The 18,284-nt window shown below is 45.0% G+C and overlaps 2 protein-coding genes and 1 long non-coding RNA gene across 4 annotated transcripts; 1 reads left to right on the top strand and 2 right to left on the bottom strand.

Moving 5' to 3' along the window:
- Window positions 1–1,155: 1,155 nt before the first annotated feature.
- LOC113565570 lies at window positions 1,156–1,321 on the bottom strand. 2 transcript variants are annotated; one of them, XR_003408682.1, is made up of 2 exons: window positions 1,303–1,321; window positions 1,156–1,238 (listed from the first exon to the last, which is right to left on the bottom strand). It is a non-coding gene; the product is annotated as an uncharacterized LOC113565570 (long non-coding RNA). The 2 variants fall into 2 exon arrangements; XR_003408681.1 differs by having other exon boundaries at window positions 1,298–1,316.
- An 838-nt stretch (window positions 1,322–2,159) lies between these two features.
- Window positions 2,160–17,958, top strand: LOC6593341 (serine/threonine-protein kinase meng-po). The gene is made up of 2 exons (XM_002018707.2): window positions 2,160–2,812; window positions 16,115–17,958. The coding sequence occupies exons 1-2, from the start codon at window positions 2,800–2,802 to the stop codon at window positions 17,470–17,472; spliced, it is 1,371 nt and encodes a 456-aa protein (XP_002018743.1). The 5' UTR covers window positions 2,160–2,799; the 3' UTR covers window positions 17,473–17,958.
- Window positions 4,574–6,261, bottom strand: LOC6593342. The gene is made up of 3 exons (XM_002018708.2): window positions 6,241–6,261; window positions 5,207–5,508; window positions 4,574–5,143 (listed from the first exon to the last, which is right to left on the bottom strand). The coding sequence occupies exons 1-3, from the start codon at window positions 6,259–6,261 to the stop codon at window positions 4,735–4,737; spliced, it is 732 nt and encodes a 243-aa protein (XP_002018744.2). The 3' UTR covers window positions 4,574–4,734.
- Window positions 17,959–18,284: the final 326 nt, after the last annotated feature.

The following is an 18,284-nucleotide window of genomic DNA, read 5'->3' on the forward strand; positions in this document are numbered from 1 at the left end:
TCGTAACTGGCAGAGTCGTAACTGGGGCGGTAATTAATTTCGCTTGATTTGTTGTCTCCGGTTAGGGTATAGTGGATGGTGTATTAAGTTTATTTACTTTGGAGGCGGGATTACTTTGCTCGAGAATACCAGAATAAGATTTGGGTCGGGGAATGAAAGTGATAGGGAAACGCATTGTTTTTGTAGCATACTTTTTTGGTCTGGCCTCGTACACGTCGATCCCTCCCACACAAACACATCTACGATCTGTCGTGTCTCGATTATTCTGGCCAGCCATTTTCCAACAAGATCAAAGATCGTTGAGATAGTACTAGTACTAAATAGGCGAGAAAAAGTTGATAAAATCAATTCTCCCTTTGCGAAAGTTTAGATTGTTTCCCTGCTGGGAAATTTCAGAGAAAAAATGGGTCAGAAAATGCCAGGTAAAGGCCTAATATACCAAAAATCCTATAGCCCATAGCCTACATACATATATAGTCCCCAAACGCGAGGTGGCCTGGCAATGTGCCTTGGCTGTTTTTGGCTGTTTTGGCTGTCCATACCCCATGCCATTCTTTATTCCAGCCCCCTTTTAAAATTCAGCTCTCTCTAGCTTGCGCTCTCTTCATCTTGTCTCTCTTTGATCTCCCTCAACACACGCACAGCAATAGGCTCAACTCTCACGCGCAACTGCTCTCTCAGCACCGCCGAAGCCTAGCTCTGAGACAATCCAATCATTTTCTGTGACGCAGTTTCCATTTATCCCTCACTCTCTTCTTACTCATCGTCGCAGACACAGAAGCGCACTCTCATTATCCCGTTCCTTTTGATCCTCTCTGAGCGAGTCGTCCAGTACACACGCACTCTCTCTCTTTCTCACACGCACATGCACGATTAAAGCACCGCAATGGGTTGGACCAAAGTTATGAGACATTCAAAGGCAACAGAGATGATAGACTGAGCAAAAACAAATATATTGTATGTATGTATACGAGTATTCGTCGTTTTGTCCCTTTGAAATGCTTGTCAAAATAAAGGCGAACAATTGTGAACAGGTCTGCCTTTGGTCAGTATTTAGACCAGATATGACGAAGGTGCCGGGTGCCGATGACGCTTCCCTCCCCCCCTCACAAGCCATTAAGTAAGCTTATTTTTTTTTAGTATCAAAATATAATGTTTTTATTAATATAAAAATATATTGGACAAATATAAAATATATATAAATTCAGTTCGTACAAGAGGTCAAAATGTACTTGAATCTGCTGAACGAAAAATTCTTGTTAGAAAGATGGAAATATTTGCTATAGTTACCATTTACATTACTATTTTCGAGTCCAGTCTGGAGTTCAGACTTCGTGTTCCGTTTTCGTTTCTCGTTTTTCGATTTTCATTTTTCGATTTTGTGTTTCGGCTTCGTTTTCGTCTTCGTTTTCGTCTTCGTTTCTACTCCGTATAGTTCGCATCTTTGATTGCTTAAAATAATTTAAATTTGGACTGACAATTAACAAGCTCACAGAATTTCGATCCGGGTCGCGATGAACAGTTACGCGCTCCCGGTGGGCCTGGTGACTATCGATGTGTTGAATGGTAGAACCTGATCATCGGTTTACGCTTCAAATTTAGAACAACAAAAATTCCGAAATACAATTTTACAAAATTTTAAATTTTTTTTGTTTTTTTTCCGAGTTCCGAACATTTCGCCACTCCGTATAATACTGATAATTTTTCAGTAATCTCACACAATGTTGAATTTGACACCTGGGATTTCGTGGGGCATGGATTGCTTGTTTCAGTTTTTCTGGGGGGGAAAAAAAACGAAAAATATCAGATCTAGGATACCCGACGAAAACAGCTCAAAAATTGCACTCTGTGGTGCAGCTATATTGCCTTCATGGAGCTTATGGGAGAGGTTTCCTTCCCTCTAAAGGGTGGTCCGCTCAAACCCTTTGCTTGAGTCCGCTCCTGGAAAAACAGACGCCTGGGGATGCATTGAACTCGTAGTAAAACGACTGTCAGTGGCGTCCACCGACAAAAAGGGGTAAAGGAAAGCTTTCGTTTCGCCCACGAAGCTTTTCTCCAACATGGAGCACACACACACGCACACCGGCAGAGCGGCGAGCGACGGAGAGGCCGAGGGACCGAGTGAGAGTAAAAGAGTGGCAAAGCATCTGACAAACGAACGAGCACGAACACCCACCCTCCTTCGGTTGTCCATGTGCCGACGAAGCGGCAGCCGGAGACGATGCAACAAATATAAGAACCGAAGCTCTTGGCGGCAGCGAAAACATTTCTAACGGAAAACTCCTGGCGTGTGGACGTGCTTGGACGTGTCGTCGTGGCCTCTGATTTTTTGTCGCGTCTTTGGCCTGCTCTGCTCTGTGTTTTTCGTGCATTGTATTGTTCAGCTTCGATTCGCGTATTATTCTTTTCGCCGAGAGTGCCGCGTGCGACCATACGACCACTTAGTAGTCCATTCGCGCAAATAAAAGAAAACGAAAATCGGGCAAAACAAAAGATATATTCGCCTCGCCCCGCCTCCAACCCATTCGTCTTGTTTGCCAAATTACGGGCATAGTTCTTATTGTATTGTGAAGCAACCTTGAAATTTTCTACGCACACAACAAAAACAACACAAAAAAAAAGATATTCAGTGACGCTTTTTGGACAATTGCAATGTGACTTTCGGAGTGTGAACGCAGTTTTGTTGCCCCAAAAAGAGAATCGGAAGAAGCATCAAATCGTGTTGAATATACCCCCCGGAAAGAATACCGAACGAGGATTACGGATAACTGATCGAAAAAGGAAACAAGCAGCACAGAAATGGGCACTATCGGTGAGTTATATTTCTATTTTCAAACTAATTAAAATATATTGAAAGAAATCTATGCCAAAAATCATAATACTATTACCGGTTAGGGGTTATGTATATTTGTTCTAGGAAAATTCTATTATTTCTCCTCCATCTCTCTGTATATTCCAGCATTAACAGGCTCTGGTGATACTCGTATTTCAAGGAGCGCTTTCTCTTATTTCTAAGAAAAACCCATCCCATCCCAACCTTTAACTCCTTTCCAGAAAGAACTGGAAATCAATCCATCGATTTGTAGCTTTCACCAATTAAGCGCTTCTCTAATTGCAATTCAGTAAAAGGTCAATCCTTTGTACTTTGAGCTGGTTATCTCATTTCCAAGAATATTCCACAACCTCCTGCAGTTCTTATGCCAGAGTTATGACCATCATCGAGCCAGAGCACCCCTTGCAATGGTTCTTGGAATCCAGTCAGTCCAGTTCTTCCTCTAGTTGCCCCTAGGAACCACAGTGCCATCGAACCCATAACCCCCGCCCCCCCGCCGGCCATTTCCTTATGCGATTCCAAACAGTAGTTGCACAATTTCCTTCTCCTCCTCCTGCTCCTGCTCCTGCTCCTGCTCCCATAATCTATTGTTAGCTCCTCTCTGTAGGGGCAACACCCAGCAGTTACATGAATAATCCCCTTTTCCTTGCCGGGATTCCTTACAATTAGAGGGGCGAGTCCTGCCCGTGGCACACCCACACTTGGACTCCTGGCTGCTGCTTTTCAATTATCCTGCCTAAAAATAGACTCTCTCTCTCACGCACAAAAGAGCAGGCGAAAGAGCAATCAACCCACACTGAGGCGGGCCTGGGGCGGGGGTGGGGGAGGCTTCTTTCAACACCATCCATGCCCGAAAATACTCGTAAAATACGAAGAGAGCAAAATGAAGCGACAAATGACAACGACGTCATTATCATAAACATGGTCTGGTCTGGGCGTCTCGGTGGGCCTGGCCCGGCCTGGCCCGCCCCGGCTAAAATTCTATGAATTTTGTTTATCCAAAATGTATAAAATAAATAATATGCCAGCCCGAACGGCGGAGGGGCTGCGGCTGTGGCTGGGGATAGACCCTAAAACTCATAATCGAATGACGCACGAGCTTCTGATTTCTCTCTACATAAAGTATAGCTATGTACGGATATAAGTATATAATCGGGGCGTATGTATATCCATCCGCCCATTCATTGTAGGCCAGTCATCCATCCAGTCGTCCAGTGGCGGGTATCCTTGAACATTCCGGTGTCCTTTTGGGTGCGCCCGGACTTTGTTCGACAGCGACACCCACAGGTACAGATACAGTTACACCCACAGAGTGTTACAGCCACAAATGCGCTTTGATTGCCATCTAGAGAGTCGGAGGTAGGGGCCGTACTTGTGCCTCAATGGGTTCATTGTGTGCCACACGACACGACACGACACGACGGTTGCATACACAAGTGGCAGCCACCAGGCAGCCACCAGCCAGCCAGTGCAGGACTCTTCTGTGTGCCATTTTGTGCGGGTTGGCTGTGGCTCTGGCGCTGGCTCTGGCTCTGGCATTAAACACGCTTGACATCCTGCTCAATGTTGAGCACATTTCTCTTCTCATGACACGGCGTCAGCAAAAAGTTCACAGAAAAGGACAGTGGATTAGACTTTTGAAAAGGTTAATCTCCCGAATATGGGAAACATAATATGGGGGCTGTCTGGCCCGAACTTCAAGCACAAGGACCACAATTCCAGGCACTTTATTTTAATTACAAGCAACGCAGAATCACTTGTTGTCCCGAGCCATAAAAAGAACACTTAAAAGATACATTGATTGCCCAGAACAATGGCTTCTCTGTGCTTTAGAGACAGGAAAATAAAAATATCTATTAATTATCATTGATTAGCCACTAGATGCTGGCTTAGTGATTCGCTTAGATGCGACTAATGTACTTCAAATTTGCGATATTGTGGTGGTAGCACTTGAGCTTCTCGACGGGGCACGTGGGCCGCTTGTGGAGACACTTGCAGTAGACGAAATTCTCCATCAGATGCCCCTCGAACTCCTCGCACTGGGCCTCGGTTTTGAGCAGCTCCCGGTACTCCTCGACGCTCTCCAGATTCAGGGGGTCCAGCTGGTGCATGTAGCACTTGAGCTTGAGGACTGTGGCATGGAAGTAGTTGAATATATCGACGGCCATTATCTTGTGGTGCTGTATGCAGCGGTGGCTGGGATCGCCCATGATCAGGGGCGTCTCCAGGGACTTGTTCAGGCGATCGTAGGCCGCATAGAACCGCTTGCAGTGGGTGTCCAGCTCGAGGACAGCGCGTTTCATTTTGTTGCTGGCGAAAAACGAAAAACAAACGCTATACAAATGGAATGAAATGGGCTCGGACTGGACTCACTTTGAGGTTCGCAGGACTTCCAGCTTCTCCTCGTACTCATTGACGAGTGCCTCCTCCGTGGAGAGGGTGTAGACCTCTGGATAGCGACAGCCGATCACACAGCTGATCAGAATGAGGTATCGCTGCGTCAGGAGCCACACTCGCTCGATGAGTATCTTCTGGGCCTGCACCTCGCACAGATACATGTTGTAGAAGTCGCGGTAGCGCGCCTCCAGCTCCACCAGCAGGCCCAGCACCTCGGCCTCTGTCTCGTAGTGATCCTGCAGCTGGGGCGTCAAATGGGGCTCATCCTCCTCCTCGCCCTCCTCACCGTCCCCACCCTCCCTACCCTCCCCGTTGCCCAAAGGTTTCTTCATTCTGTATGTCTTTTTTTTGTTTGTTTTGTTTTGTTTTGGGAATATATGTTCTACAAGTTCTACAAGGCTTGCTGGGGGGGCCCATCAAATTTAATTTCGATTTCTTTCATCAATTTTGATCTCTGTTTAATAAAAATCAGATGGAAATCAACATTAATTCTTCACAGAAATCGATTTAAAATAGATTTGTCTGGCAGCAAAAAAAAAAGTAAAAAAAAAGAAATATATCTAAATCACAAATACGTCACAAAGGAATCCATCGAATCTGATGATGGTCCAAATACGGAACGGAACCAACCGAAAGTTCATTCAAGCATTCGAAAAGATGCTTTGATTGATTCCCAATTTCGGGCATTCGAATGCATCGACCAAACGGAAATTAAATTGCCACAAAAATTGTTGTATCTATCGATCCGCTCTCTCTGCCAGATATACGTATGTAAACTCGTATGTATATCTTTTTTTAAATGCGTAATTTTTGTTATTGTATGGTGAAACCGACGTGCCGCATCATTAATGAAGTGCGAAGCCAATTGCCGCCTTCAACAATTTCCACCAAGACCAGACAGACAGACAGTGAATACACTCATATTCGAACCGAAATACATTGAGATATATACAGATATATGTATATAGAGAGGGGGATATGGTAAACGGGAAGGGAAATTCGAACCGCACGAACATCACGGATTGCGGCATGGCTCCTACTCATCCTTCAATATTACTCAAATAAACAAAAGAGAATGCAAATTGTTTGAACAAAACAAATATTAAATGCGCCTCAATAATAATTTCCGTGTTGTATTTAACAAAAAACAAAAAATCAATCAACTAGGAAGTACTTTTACTCGTAAAAATGCCCTTGAATATCTGAGTATTTTGGGTGGAAATATTTACACGAAATACGATACATTTTGGAGATGAAAGTGCTTTGATTGCATATCAATTATTTCGAGTGTTAAAAATACTTTATTGGTATATTTTTTCCAGGAATTTTCTCTATAATTGAAATGGAATTAACATCACTTAACGCTTCTCCATTCCAAAAAAAATTTCTTCGCACAAAAGAAGACCTCAAAAACTTGCTAAAAGAGAATACAATTTTGAAACAAAAGAAATGAAGCGCACACACATTTTGCTCGGGGATCTCACACTTTGTTTATGAATTTTGTTGTTCAAAATTTGTAATTGCCAAATCGGTGCGGCACACGCGTCGTATGCGCGATGTCTTCTACGGTGTAATGTGTTTGGGCTATTTTGGACACAGAGTGTTTGTAGCGGGCGCCCTCAAGATGTTTTCGCTCAACACCGACCGACCGGCTAATGGGTACACTCGTACACCCTCCCATCCCATCCCCCCTCCCCCCTACCCAATCCCCCCGATCTGTCCGTCTGCCTGCATGTCTTTTTGTCCCCCTCTCTGTGTGTAAGGCAGGCATTTTATGTAATTAATTCTCGTTGAATTATGGCCAGCAAAAAGTGTTGTTTGATAGTGTTTGGGGCCTAGCAGATCCACGGGAAGGTGCAATGAACCTCTCGAGGCAGATACCCGTAATTGCATGCGGCAGATGGCCAGAAGGCAAGAAGAGCAACGATCGTTCATTAGTTGCTTTAATTATCTAGCATTAGTGGGGTGGGGGCGGAACAGGGCAAGAAGACCTTTAAGTGCTTCAGAAATATCCCTTAAGTCCGATGCCAGTGTCTGGCCCTTGACCTTTACCTTGAATTGTGCCCAAGTGCTGCACTTGAACTGGCATTATCACTCGAAAGAACAGACCTCTCTCCCTTCCTCAAGTCCCATTAAATAGAGATAATCAAAGAGACATATCGCAAATGTCAAAACGAATCATTTTCAGTTAGCCGTAAAAATGGGATTTATGCTAATTTGCTTTTTATGGCCAAAGTACACGAATAAAAATAAAAGATATACCCAAAAATAAACCAAAGACAAGAGGCAGGGCACGTCGCGTCTTGGGTATAAAGAGAACTTTTCATTTTTCATAAATAATATAACTAAATGCCGCTGCAAAAACGAGCAAATACAGATGAATAGTGGACACAATGGATGGTTGGGTGGTGAATGGGGGACACAACAAATGGAGGAGTGTTTAGGAGGCAGGGATGAGCACTGACAATGGTTACCCTATTAAAAAGAGTAGAATGGAATGCCAGTAAGCGGCAGTACAGAGGTGGAATGGAAGGCTGGAAGAACGTAATGAAAAAGGGCCATGAACAAAGGTTCTAGAATGGACAGTGATAATACTCCTTTATGGGTACCGCATTTCGATTAGCTCGAATAAATATATGTTACAGAAGTGCACTGCGTTCTTCTGACTATTCCTCTGGTGTTCTTATGGCACACAGAAATTGGCTTGCCTTCCCACTTGGAAATATATATTGCACTTCTATAGAACTGATTTCTTACTTATTTGTCATTAATTGTATTCCAACAATAGAAAAACATATCAGCATTCAATATATCTACTTAAAAGACCAGACTTCAGGGATTCATGCTGAGTTTTTTCTTTATGTTTGGATATAGCACAAATTTGCCTAAAAAAATAAGAAGTAAAACCTAAGAAATCCCAAAAGGAACCCCTTAAACCACCTGCACTGCAGTCCACTACCCTCCATTTGATGAGTCCCTGAGTACCCCTACTGTACCCGTTTATATGGACGAATGTGCACCGCTTTGGTGGTTTGTTTGGGGCTTGTTTCATTTCGATTTCATTCTTTCATTCTTTTCATTTTCTCTCCTGTCGCAGACGAGTGTTCTGGCCGCTCTTTCGCTTTCTACGCGCTGATCCGTGGGACAAGGTCGTGCCGTCGCCTGTCGCCGCGAGAAATATTATGGCTAACCAAAAGATAAAATATATAAGTATCAGAGATCTCCACATATACGAGTATATAAGCGTATATCTGTACGGGGCGGCTGCATACGGGAGGTGTACGGGTCCAAGGGGTCGTCTTCTGTGCGTTTTGTGACGCGCTTTTTGCCATTGACACGCAATAAAAATATGGTACTTAAAATCTTGTAAAAATCTCGTAATGAGCGCAGAGCACACACGAAAAGATCTGCCGTGTGTCTTAATTGGTTGCACAGTCTCGGGGCCCATCGATGGGCAGGCGGCAGGGGGCACAGATCGCGATCGGAGGAGCCAAGAGTGCCAGAACGAGTACTAATTTCTCGGGTCGAACTTTAACCAAGGCACAAGGGAGTGGGTGTTCCTCCTGAAGGAGCGATTATAAGAGAAAAGAAAGGGAAGATTTCCCAATATTAAAGATAGGAACACTGATTTGATTGAACGTTTTCGCCCTAAGGTAGCTCCTCTAACAGAGAGATCAGATATCCTGCTTTTATAGCTGCTTTTACATCAGGGATGTATCATGCATGTATCAGGGATGTATCAGGGATGTATCAAGCATGTATCATGTATATATCAGGGATGTATCAGGGATGTATCAGGGATGTATCAGGAATGTATCAGGGATGTATCAGCGATATATCAGGGATGTATCAGGAATGTATCATGTATATATCATGGATGTATCATGCCTCTGCTGTTGTTGTGAAAATCGTTATGGCATGGACTTTGTTCCACTGAAATTAAGATCTATTTGCAGTCCTTCAACCACTTGACCAACCACTTCAACATCCCCCACCGTACCCTGTGCCTGGCATACATATGTTTACCTAAAGGAGAAAGTCGGTTGGGGGAGGGGAGGGGGGGCGAGAAAGCCAGACATAAGACACATAAAGTAGATGGAGGCGAAAGGCGGAATGCGTGGGCCGCTGAAGTGTATTCCTGCCTGATTTTATTTGAATATATTTTCGCATACATACATATATCGCAACCCAACCCAACGAGAGAATATACTATGCATAGTATATAAATTATTAATTTTTGCTACGCTTTAGCGCTGCCTCCAAACATCGCATCACATGAATCTGATGTCTCTATAGATGTAGTCGTAGTCGTAGTCGGTCGTAGTCGCCAATAAATGTTTACTATACAAATGGCAAATATTTTACGCAGTCTCTCCCTCTCCCTCCCTCTTTTCCCAATCGTATTTGATTGAACATTCATATTATTTGTTTAATTAATGTATCTATATCTATACTTTCTTTACGCTTCTTTGATTTGATCATGGTTTATTTTTATTTGTATTTTTTAAATTGGAAATCGGCAATCGACAAACACAAGTGTCCCCCCATTATGATAAAGGCTCTAAAGTAAGCCGGTTTTAACCGGTCTAGACGGAAGATTCACGTGATGTGGATGACGATGACGTTGACGATGATGTTTCCATTGAGTTTTCTTTTGAAATGTGTCTTTTGTCTGGCAGGGGCAGTGGCAGTGGCAGAGCTCTCTTCTATACAGTTTTCCCTTTCATTCTCTGTGGCGGTGAATATTAATTGAAAATTCATTCTTTTTGGGTCACTTGCAGACACTAGCCGATACTTTACGCTACTTCCTTCGCTCTCCACCCAATAACCAACTCAACTGCCACATAATTAATCAGAAATCCAAGTACTACGCGTAGTATCTATGCCCAAGCAATTTCCGTTTCCCTTGTGGGGGATTTATTCATTCAACGGAACTTCTAGTTGACGTCAGGTGCCGATGCCGGCTACCCATTCCAGGCACTTGCCAGGCAAATATTATTATTAGCGTTACTTACAATTATTTACGAGCATTCCGCATGTGTGTTCCGTTCCGAGAAAACCCCTCCCCAACCCCACGAGACGAGAGGCAGAGACATTAAACAGCAATTGTTGCAACGAAAAGTGTTTGTTGCATACAGTCTGGTATTTATTTATTTATTATTGGATAGGTGGGGGGTGGTAGCACCTAATTTATGGTCTCTGCTCTGCTCTCGGACATTGTCTCACCTTCGGCTCTTTGTAGGGCCTCTTTCCCTTCTCAACGAAACCTCATTATCAGGATGGATAAGTTTGATAAATGTATCTGACGTAGGCATTCGCCTTGACCTTACCTTGAAAATTGTCAGCTACATGAAAATGTTAATTTTTCCGTTTTTTTTTTGTCCATTTTCCACTTTTCCTCTGCGCGTAATTACAAAATTTGTCGGCTATTTATAAGAATTTATTTACACAAATAAAAGTATATATCATGCGCTTGCAGAGAAGCGAGCAGCGCAGAGGCGGAAATATTTAAATAATTTATGGAAACGGTGGCTGGCGGAGTCCCCATATCATTCGAGTAAAGCCGACCCATCCTTGGCTTCCTCCTTGGCCCTGACATGGCACTCTGTCCACTCAGGGGCAGCAGCCGTGGCTCGTAGGGTGTGCAACCTGTACGAGCACAACCACTTGTCCGCCTCTAGTGTATCCTTCAGCCCCGTCAGCTGTCGGCTGTACTCGTGATGGTCATGTGCGCAGTTCTGAGCGCTTCCAAAGAGCAGCAGCTGTCCCTCGCTGTTGGTCTGTTGTTGGGTCTGTCTTGGGGAAGAGTGCTCCGAAGAGTGCTCCCATATATCAATAAAGTCGCGGACAAGGCGGGGGCGGCCACACACGCCCTCTTTTGCTAAAAATATTCCCATCCCGAAAGAGAAAGAGGGAGAAGGCAAATTAAACCAAATTTAATCAGCAACAAAATATATCTACTAAATATAATATGTATTTTATTTTTTCTGTTTTTCCTTCTCTTTTTTTTTGAAACCTATAAAAAAATCACACGCACACGTAGAAAATCTCTAAAAAAAAAAATTAAAAATCCCCTTTATATTTATTTATTTTATATTTGTTTTTGTTCTTTGTTTTTATTTCTTTTTGTTTATTTTCGTTGTTTTGTTGGTGGTTTGTTGCCTTTGTTTTTGCTTTTGTGGGCGCAGCGGAAATTTTGTTTTAAGTCGTTAATTTTTATTGAATTGTTGTATAATAAGTATTTGCAGAATGCTGTTTAGTTTTTCCTTTTTCAACAGCCCACCCACCGAATGGGGAGGAAAATGTTACAAAAGACTTTGTTCGGGGAGTGCTTGAGCACTCGCAAGATGGAGGGAAATATAGATTATAGATTGGTAGAAATAAACATCATTCCTGGGCTTGGGATAGAGCTGTATCTATGGCGCATAATATATATTGGATTGCCTTTTTCAAGAGGCGATGCACCGTCCAGTGGCCCGTGTGACACCAGCAGGAGCGAGGGGCGCTGCTGCATGACGCGCGACGTCAAAGACCTTCTTCTCCAGTGGATTCCCTTGGTAGGATCCTACGTGAAGTAGTTATTAATGGGTTCCACTATAGCATTGTATATTCTTCTATGGACCGACCTTCCTCTCACTGTTTTCCATCCTTGATCAAGAAAACGGGGAACAGAACAGGCAATAATCAAAGCACTTCCCATTTCCCAAACACTTGCAAAATCCGCCTCGAATCTACACGAATTTCTGTGATATATATCGACTGTTGAAATCTTTAGCCGTATAGCATATATCGGAAAAGTGGCGCTTTTTCCGTGTAATGGGAAAATCAACAAATAGCCCCCCAATGGAACGAACATTTTGTAGATTGTAACAAAACTTTGCCTGACCCAAATTCAGGTCTGTGTGTGTTTTTCTGTAAACAATCGGAGCAAATCTGAAATACGATTATACAAGTACAAGTACAAGTACTTAATACCCGGAAAAGTCAAGAAATTAAATATAAATTATATGTGTTTTTCATGGTTAATGGAAATGGCAAAGGAGGAGGAGCGGAACAGCTCGTTGTCGTAGGTCTCCTCCGTATCCAGTCTCTGGGACTCTTGCGAGAGTTGACGTAGGTCTTGGGTTGCCCTCCGGAGCACACAGCCTCCCCCGCAGATTGAGCAATCAATTGTTTTTGCGGGGAGCAGGGGGCAGCACTACTGCCAAGTGTTTGGGCCAATCGAAAGCCTCCGGCATTGTCCGGTGGTCTACGGTCGATGGTCTCCGGTTAAGCGATTCATCATTCCCCGTTGAGACGCTGCTCTGGCTGCCGGGCCCTGGTCTAAAAGTGTTTCCCATTTTATTTTGTAATAATACCAACAAAAAAACTTACAATTGGTCTGGGAGACGCCGACGGGGCTGCTTCAGCCTCAGCCTCAGACGCAGCCTCGTTGGCCTATAGATACAAATGTATCTGTATCTGTGTCTGTAGCTGTAGCTGTAGCTGTATCTGTTGTTGTGGCTATATCTGTGCGCTTGTACGCTGTGTATGTGGCACGCCGACCGACAACGACTTGTCCATTGACGTCAGCAATGCCCCCAAAGTCGCGTACACTGTCGGGCGGGTTGCCAAGCAGGCGGGGAATCGGGACACGACTCTCGTTTGTTGCTGCTGTTGTTGGAGACCAGGGCGACAATCAGGGGCACGGGGCCGGGAAAGGGGACTAACCGAAACGTACATTTTGGCAGTCACTCATACGAGTGTTGGAGACCTGATGCTGATGGCCCCTCCCCCCTCCCCCCCCGCCTGCCTCCCCCTGGTTCTGGATCTGTTCGGCGAGGAAGGGTATATTGATTGGGCTGATTGAATGGCTGTGCAGGGATCCATCATTGTCATGAAATATTGTGTCTTTAAAGTGGTATCTGAATGCCATCCCAGGGCTACCCATTCCAGGCTTTGTTTTTGGATATATTCCATTAATCTTTTGGATTAAGCTCTAAGGCAGCTCCAGGGTGAAATTCTAGCAGTAAAATCTACTACTTTTAAGAGTACAACCCCTAATTGATAGTCCCTTCGCCCACTGCTTGTCCAGGGTATCCCTTAGTCGTCTCTGGAAGGCCTCTAAAACCCTCATATGTCGCAAGAATTTCTGTTTTTGCCATTGGCTTGGCCGGGCTGGCAGGTCGTCGATTCTCCTGGCGCCTTTGTTGCAAATGCATTTCACATATTTGTATCTGTATCTGTGTATCTGTGTATCTGCTACTCGGACCACAGCTAATGTCTGACTATCCCATGCGATCCTGTGTGTGGATTGTTTATTTTGACCCACTGTTTATGCGATACGCGACTCCCCCTTGGGCTGCGGTCGGGGCAGATAATTTCCACGGAAATTCTGGCTTCGCTTCTATTTTTAGAGAGCCGCAGAAAATGCATCTCCTCCGACGACAGCCTGCCCGCCCGCCTGCCTGCCTGCCTGACCCTTTTTGGCTCATTTGTGGCTTTGGCTATTTCGGGGGGCCATGCAAAGTGTTTTGCTGCGGATCGGCGAAAGAAATTACCGAGATGAAATGGCCAAAACGAATACTCGAATCATTTGAATCGGCGACGCAGGGAAGAAAGTGAAAGTCTGATTTATGGCCACACGCAGGCCTCCCTGACTTTTGTATCTCTGTTGATGGTTTTTAATGGTACATAATTAGTTTTGCTCCCCCTTGGGTTGGAGCACTCATTTATTAGGGATCCACCTCTGGCCCAGAGCCAATCAATTCTGGAACGGAAATAGAAATAGAAACAGCAAAAGAAAACCACAAGTCCAATCTTTGACGTGTTGCCGCCTGTCCTTTCCCTCAAACTTTTTTGCCAGTTTTTTTTTGGGGGGTTTCACACTTGCGCCGCCCCCAACCCCCCACTTAATATTCCCCCCCGGTGCGGCAGGGGGAATGACTCTTGTAATGGAATAATAAATGAGGCTTAAAAGAAATGTTTTGCTCTACCAAAAAAATACTCAAAGGCGGAACAAAAATAAAAGATGCAGGTGGAATAAATAGGGTTTCGAATGAAGTGTTGGTGAAAGCCATTCATGGCTAAACAGTGTTGGAAAGTGGTATAATTTGTAGCTGTTTAATGGAACTTGAAAACTCCTTTCCTATGACTATAAAAGAGTATCAATAATATGCCAGTGCCGTGTTCTTGTAAGTGGAATACTCAGAGATAAATCGAAGTATTTTTTAGATCCCTTATCCAAAGACTAAACCCTTATATCTATCCTCGAAATTTACTAAAAATAGTCAGGTTATGGGAGCTATTAATTCCTGGAAAGATGCACTAAATCAAGCCTTCTCAGTGGTCTCCCAAGACCACAGGCAACTCCCTTCTCATCTCTTTTTGCTTTTACCAATATCCCTACCCGATCCAACACCTGAACCAACCTATAGACACTATCTATCTATATCTATCTCCAACCATTTCGAGATACAGCCATAAATTAGCTGAGAAATGCATTTCTCGTGGCATGCCTCAGTGGTAAATATTTCTCTGCAGTAATTTGTCTAAAATGAAAATACTTTTCAATATATGTAAACAATTTTTGATTCACCTTCACCCCTGCATCGCCCGAACCCCGAACCCCCAACCCCGAACCACAACCAGAACCACCTCCTCCGCAGTTGACACTTTATGAAATACGATTTTGATCGCTAAACAGAACATATAATTTAACGTCAAACGGCGATTCACGATTCGCTTTAAAATTGTGAGCAAAATCGAGCGAAAATCACATCACATCACGCCCTATAAATGTTTTGCTCCGCTCCGAACCGGTCCTCCGCGCTTTAATTTGATTTTCCAGCTAAAGCATTTAACGGGCTATATGCTATATAGCATATAGCAGATATAGATTCGATTCTCTGTCCGGCCCGTGTCCCATGCGGCGGCAAATCAAATGATTTCTTCTCACTATTTCTCGGGCTATAAATGAAATCAAATGTGCGGGGGAGCAGGGGCTGCGGGTGGAGGTGGAGCTGGGCTGTCACTGGCACTACGCAGATTGTGCGGATTCCAAAAATCGCAGCAGTCACAGAATCCATGACTAACTGCTGACGTCTTTTGGCTGTGTGGCCCGGCCCCATCTATAACCCAGAGACAACCCCCTGGACTCTCTCTAGCCCATGGCCGATCTGGGCCGATCTACGCAAATTCTGCACTAACTTTGTCACAGACAACTCGGCGACAACCATCGTCTATCTCTCTGTCTTGGACGCGGACATGGACGTGGGCGTGGGTGTTGCTCTTTCCCCCTGGGAGGGGCTTTAAGCGCTTTTCCATGTCCGTTCTTGTATGATAAATTAATAATTCGCGATGTGGAACACGACACATAAAAGAACAACACATCAAACGTTGATTATAAATCATAAGGAACAACCGAGAAATATTTCCAATTAATGGCACTCGAAGCGGCCGAGCAGCCCATCTGAAGACGGGAGCTGTTGCCAAGGCTAGGGTCAAGGCAGAGGTGGGCTGGAGAAGGTATTGATTGTGTCTGAGAGGTCAAGTTTAAGGGCAAACAAAAGGAAGCTTCAACTGGGAGCAGGAGGTGGAAATTGAGCGGAACGAGGGCTAAATGGAGGGGAAGAATTGGCATTAGAAGGTAATTAGCTGTGTAGGTTCCTTACATACCATCGGAGAGAGAGACACCGGCGCTTAAGTAGGGACTAAGTGCCTGTATATTAGGGAGAATCCTATGCCAGAAACTGAGGGATAATTGAGGGAAATAGGGACTGCTCCTATGAGGAAAAGGAATAGATTCTTCTGTGCATCAACCGAAAATTCTACAAAATTATAAGCAACCATAAGAATCTGCCTTATAGAATCCCCAATAATATGATCTCTCTCCATCTCTTGCAGAGAAACGTTCATTTTCCTTCCGCCTGCGCCGCTCGTTTGGCGACGGAGGCAGCACCAACAGTCGCAACAGCAACAACAACAGCAGCACCTGCACCAATCACAACAACCAGAAGAGGTGCAGCACGCCGCTGACACCCACCAGCACCAGCACGGGCCGCCTGGAGGTGCCCGGGGCGGCGTCGGTGAGCCGTAGGAGCAGCATCTACAAGAAGCCGGACAAGAACGACGGCGGACAGATCCACTTGATACCGGACGTGGAGCTGCCGCTGATGACGTTCGCGGACCAGTACAACATTGAGAAGACCCTGGCGGAGGGATGCTTCGCCAAGATACTGCTGTGCCGGCACAGGCCCACCAACACTCTGGTGGCCCTGAAGGCAGTGCACGCGGAGCTGACCACGATCAAGGAGTTCCAGAAGGAGTTCCACTACAACTACGAGCTGTCGCACCACCACCACATCCTGAGCGCCTACGCGGTGGCCTTCCAGACGATGGACTACTATGTGTTCGCGATGGAGCACGCCCCGTACGGAGACCTGGCCTCGAACATCGGACCCAACGGCCTGCACGAGAACGCCTGCAAGCTGATCTCCGAGCAGCTGAGCTCGGCCCTGGGCTTCATGCACTCGAAGAACCTGGTGCATCGCGACCTGAAGATTGAGAATATCCTGGTGTTCACGCCGGACTTTACCAGGGTGAAGCTGTGCGACTTTGGGGCGACCACCAAGAAGGGCCTGCTGGTGCACAAGGTGAAGCACACGTGGACCAGCTGTGTGCCGCCCGAGCAGCTGGAGCTGATCAAGAACGAGCGCTTCCAGTGCCTGCCCATCAGCGATTCCTGGCAGTTCGGCATCCTGCTGTACAACATCCTCACCGGCAATCCGCCCTGGCAGTCGGCCGACTGGGTCAAGGACCAGTCGTACGCCAACTTCATGAAGTACGAGCAGCGCAAGACGACCAAAGTGCCGGACAGTTTCCGGCGATTCTCGCCCCGCCTGATGCGCTGCTTCCGCAAGTATCTCAGCCACGATCCGGAGGACCGCTGCAAGATCACCGAGGTGACCAAGTACATGAAGGACCGCTGGGTGGAGTGCCGCATCTCCACCTCCAAGTCGGCCACCCTCATCTCGCCCACGCACCACGACCAGGACTCGTGCATCTACCTGAACCAGCGCGAGGGCCGCCTCTCGGGCGACGAGAACAAGCTCCGGTTCAAGCGCATGATGTCCAGCTACGGCCTGGACATACCCATCGATCCGGTGATGGTGCGACGGCGCGTCTGGGACTGGCTGTCCACCTGCGATGCCAGCTTCGATCCCGAGGTCGAGAGCTTGCACGGCCTGGACATGATGCATTAGAGGGCAGCGAGTGCCCTCTTATAAAATATCATCCTCTGCGGAACTGTTTGAATTTGTAGATCTATGAGATCAAATATTATATTAATGTTAGCGAAATTTGCTATGCTATAGGTATTTAGGAATTTAGTAAGAATTTGTACCGTTAAGAGACCCCTCCCCCCCCCTCCCCCCTACCAGAAACCACTTGGAGAAAACACACGTCAACGGATTCCACTAGTGTTACCTTTCTAGTCTTCCGCCGTAATGATTTTTTCGATATATTCTACATGTCTATATTGTATATACTATATCTAATATATAATGTGTGATTTACGCGTTACTTACTTTAAACGATATACCATACGATACGATACATATACGGTACGATACGCTACCAACTAATGCAATTATCTAGATCTAGAATTTATATATAGCGTTTACCCGATATATTTGTAGAGAGAAAATGAAAGTGGATGATGACCAATTACTAGACATCTAAGTTTCGTTGTATATTCGTAGCAGCTCTTAATCTTAATGTCTATCTGTAATCTGAAATCCATAGTACTTCTTCTATGCGTATCCCTACCCCCACAAAGAACAATTTTGTATATACGACTTTTACCATTAAATATTGATTGATATCCTATGTATACCATATACCAAAAACTGCAACAAATATAGAACCCTAAACAGAGTTTATATGAAAGTTTACGGAAAGTCTTTAAAGACTAATATCATTCCAGTTCCAGTGCCAGTTCCAGATGCTTTCTCTCTCGTTAAACAAGATTTTTGGCAAACGAATTCTCATTTAAACAAAATAATGCCAGGGGGTT

The sequence above is a fragment of the Drosophila persimilis genome, unplaced genomic scaffold, assembly GCF_003286085.1.
Source record: "Drosophila persimilis strain 14011-0111.01,24,50 unplaced genomic scaffold, DperRS2 tig00000124-arrow-pilon, whole genome shotgun sequence".
NCBI classification, from domain to species: Eukaryota; Metazoa; Arthropoda; class Insecta; order Diptera; family Drosophilidae; genus Drosophila; species Drosophila persimilis.

What these genes read in the sequence shown, in the direction of transcription:
- LOC6593342 (XM_002018708.2), bottom strand. Translation starts at nt 6,261, where the DNA reads ATGCCGCAATCCGTGATGTTC. An exon ending in TGCCGCAATCCGTGATGTTC is followed by an intron (nt 5,509 to 6,240) that starts GTGCGGTTCGAA and finishes GACGGTGAGGAG; the next exon opens with GGCGAGGAGGAGGATGAGCC. An exon ending in GAAGTCCTGCGAACCTCAAA is followed by an intron (nt 5,144 to 5,206) that starts GTGAGTCCAGTC and finishes GTTTTTCGCCAG; the next exon opens with CAACAAAATGAAACGCGCTG.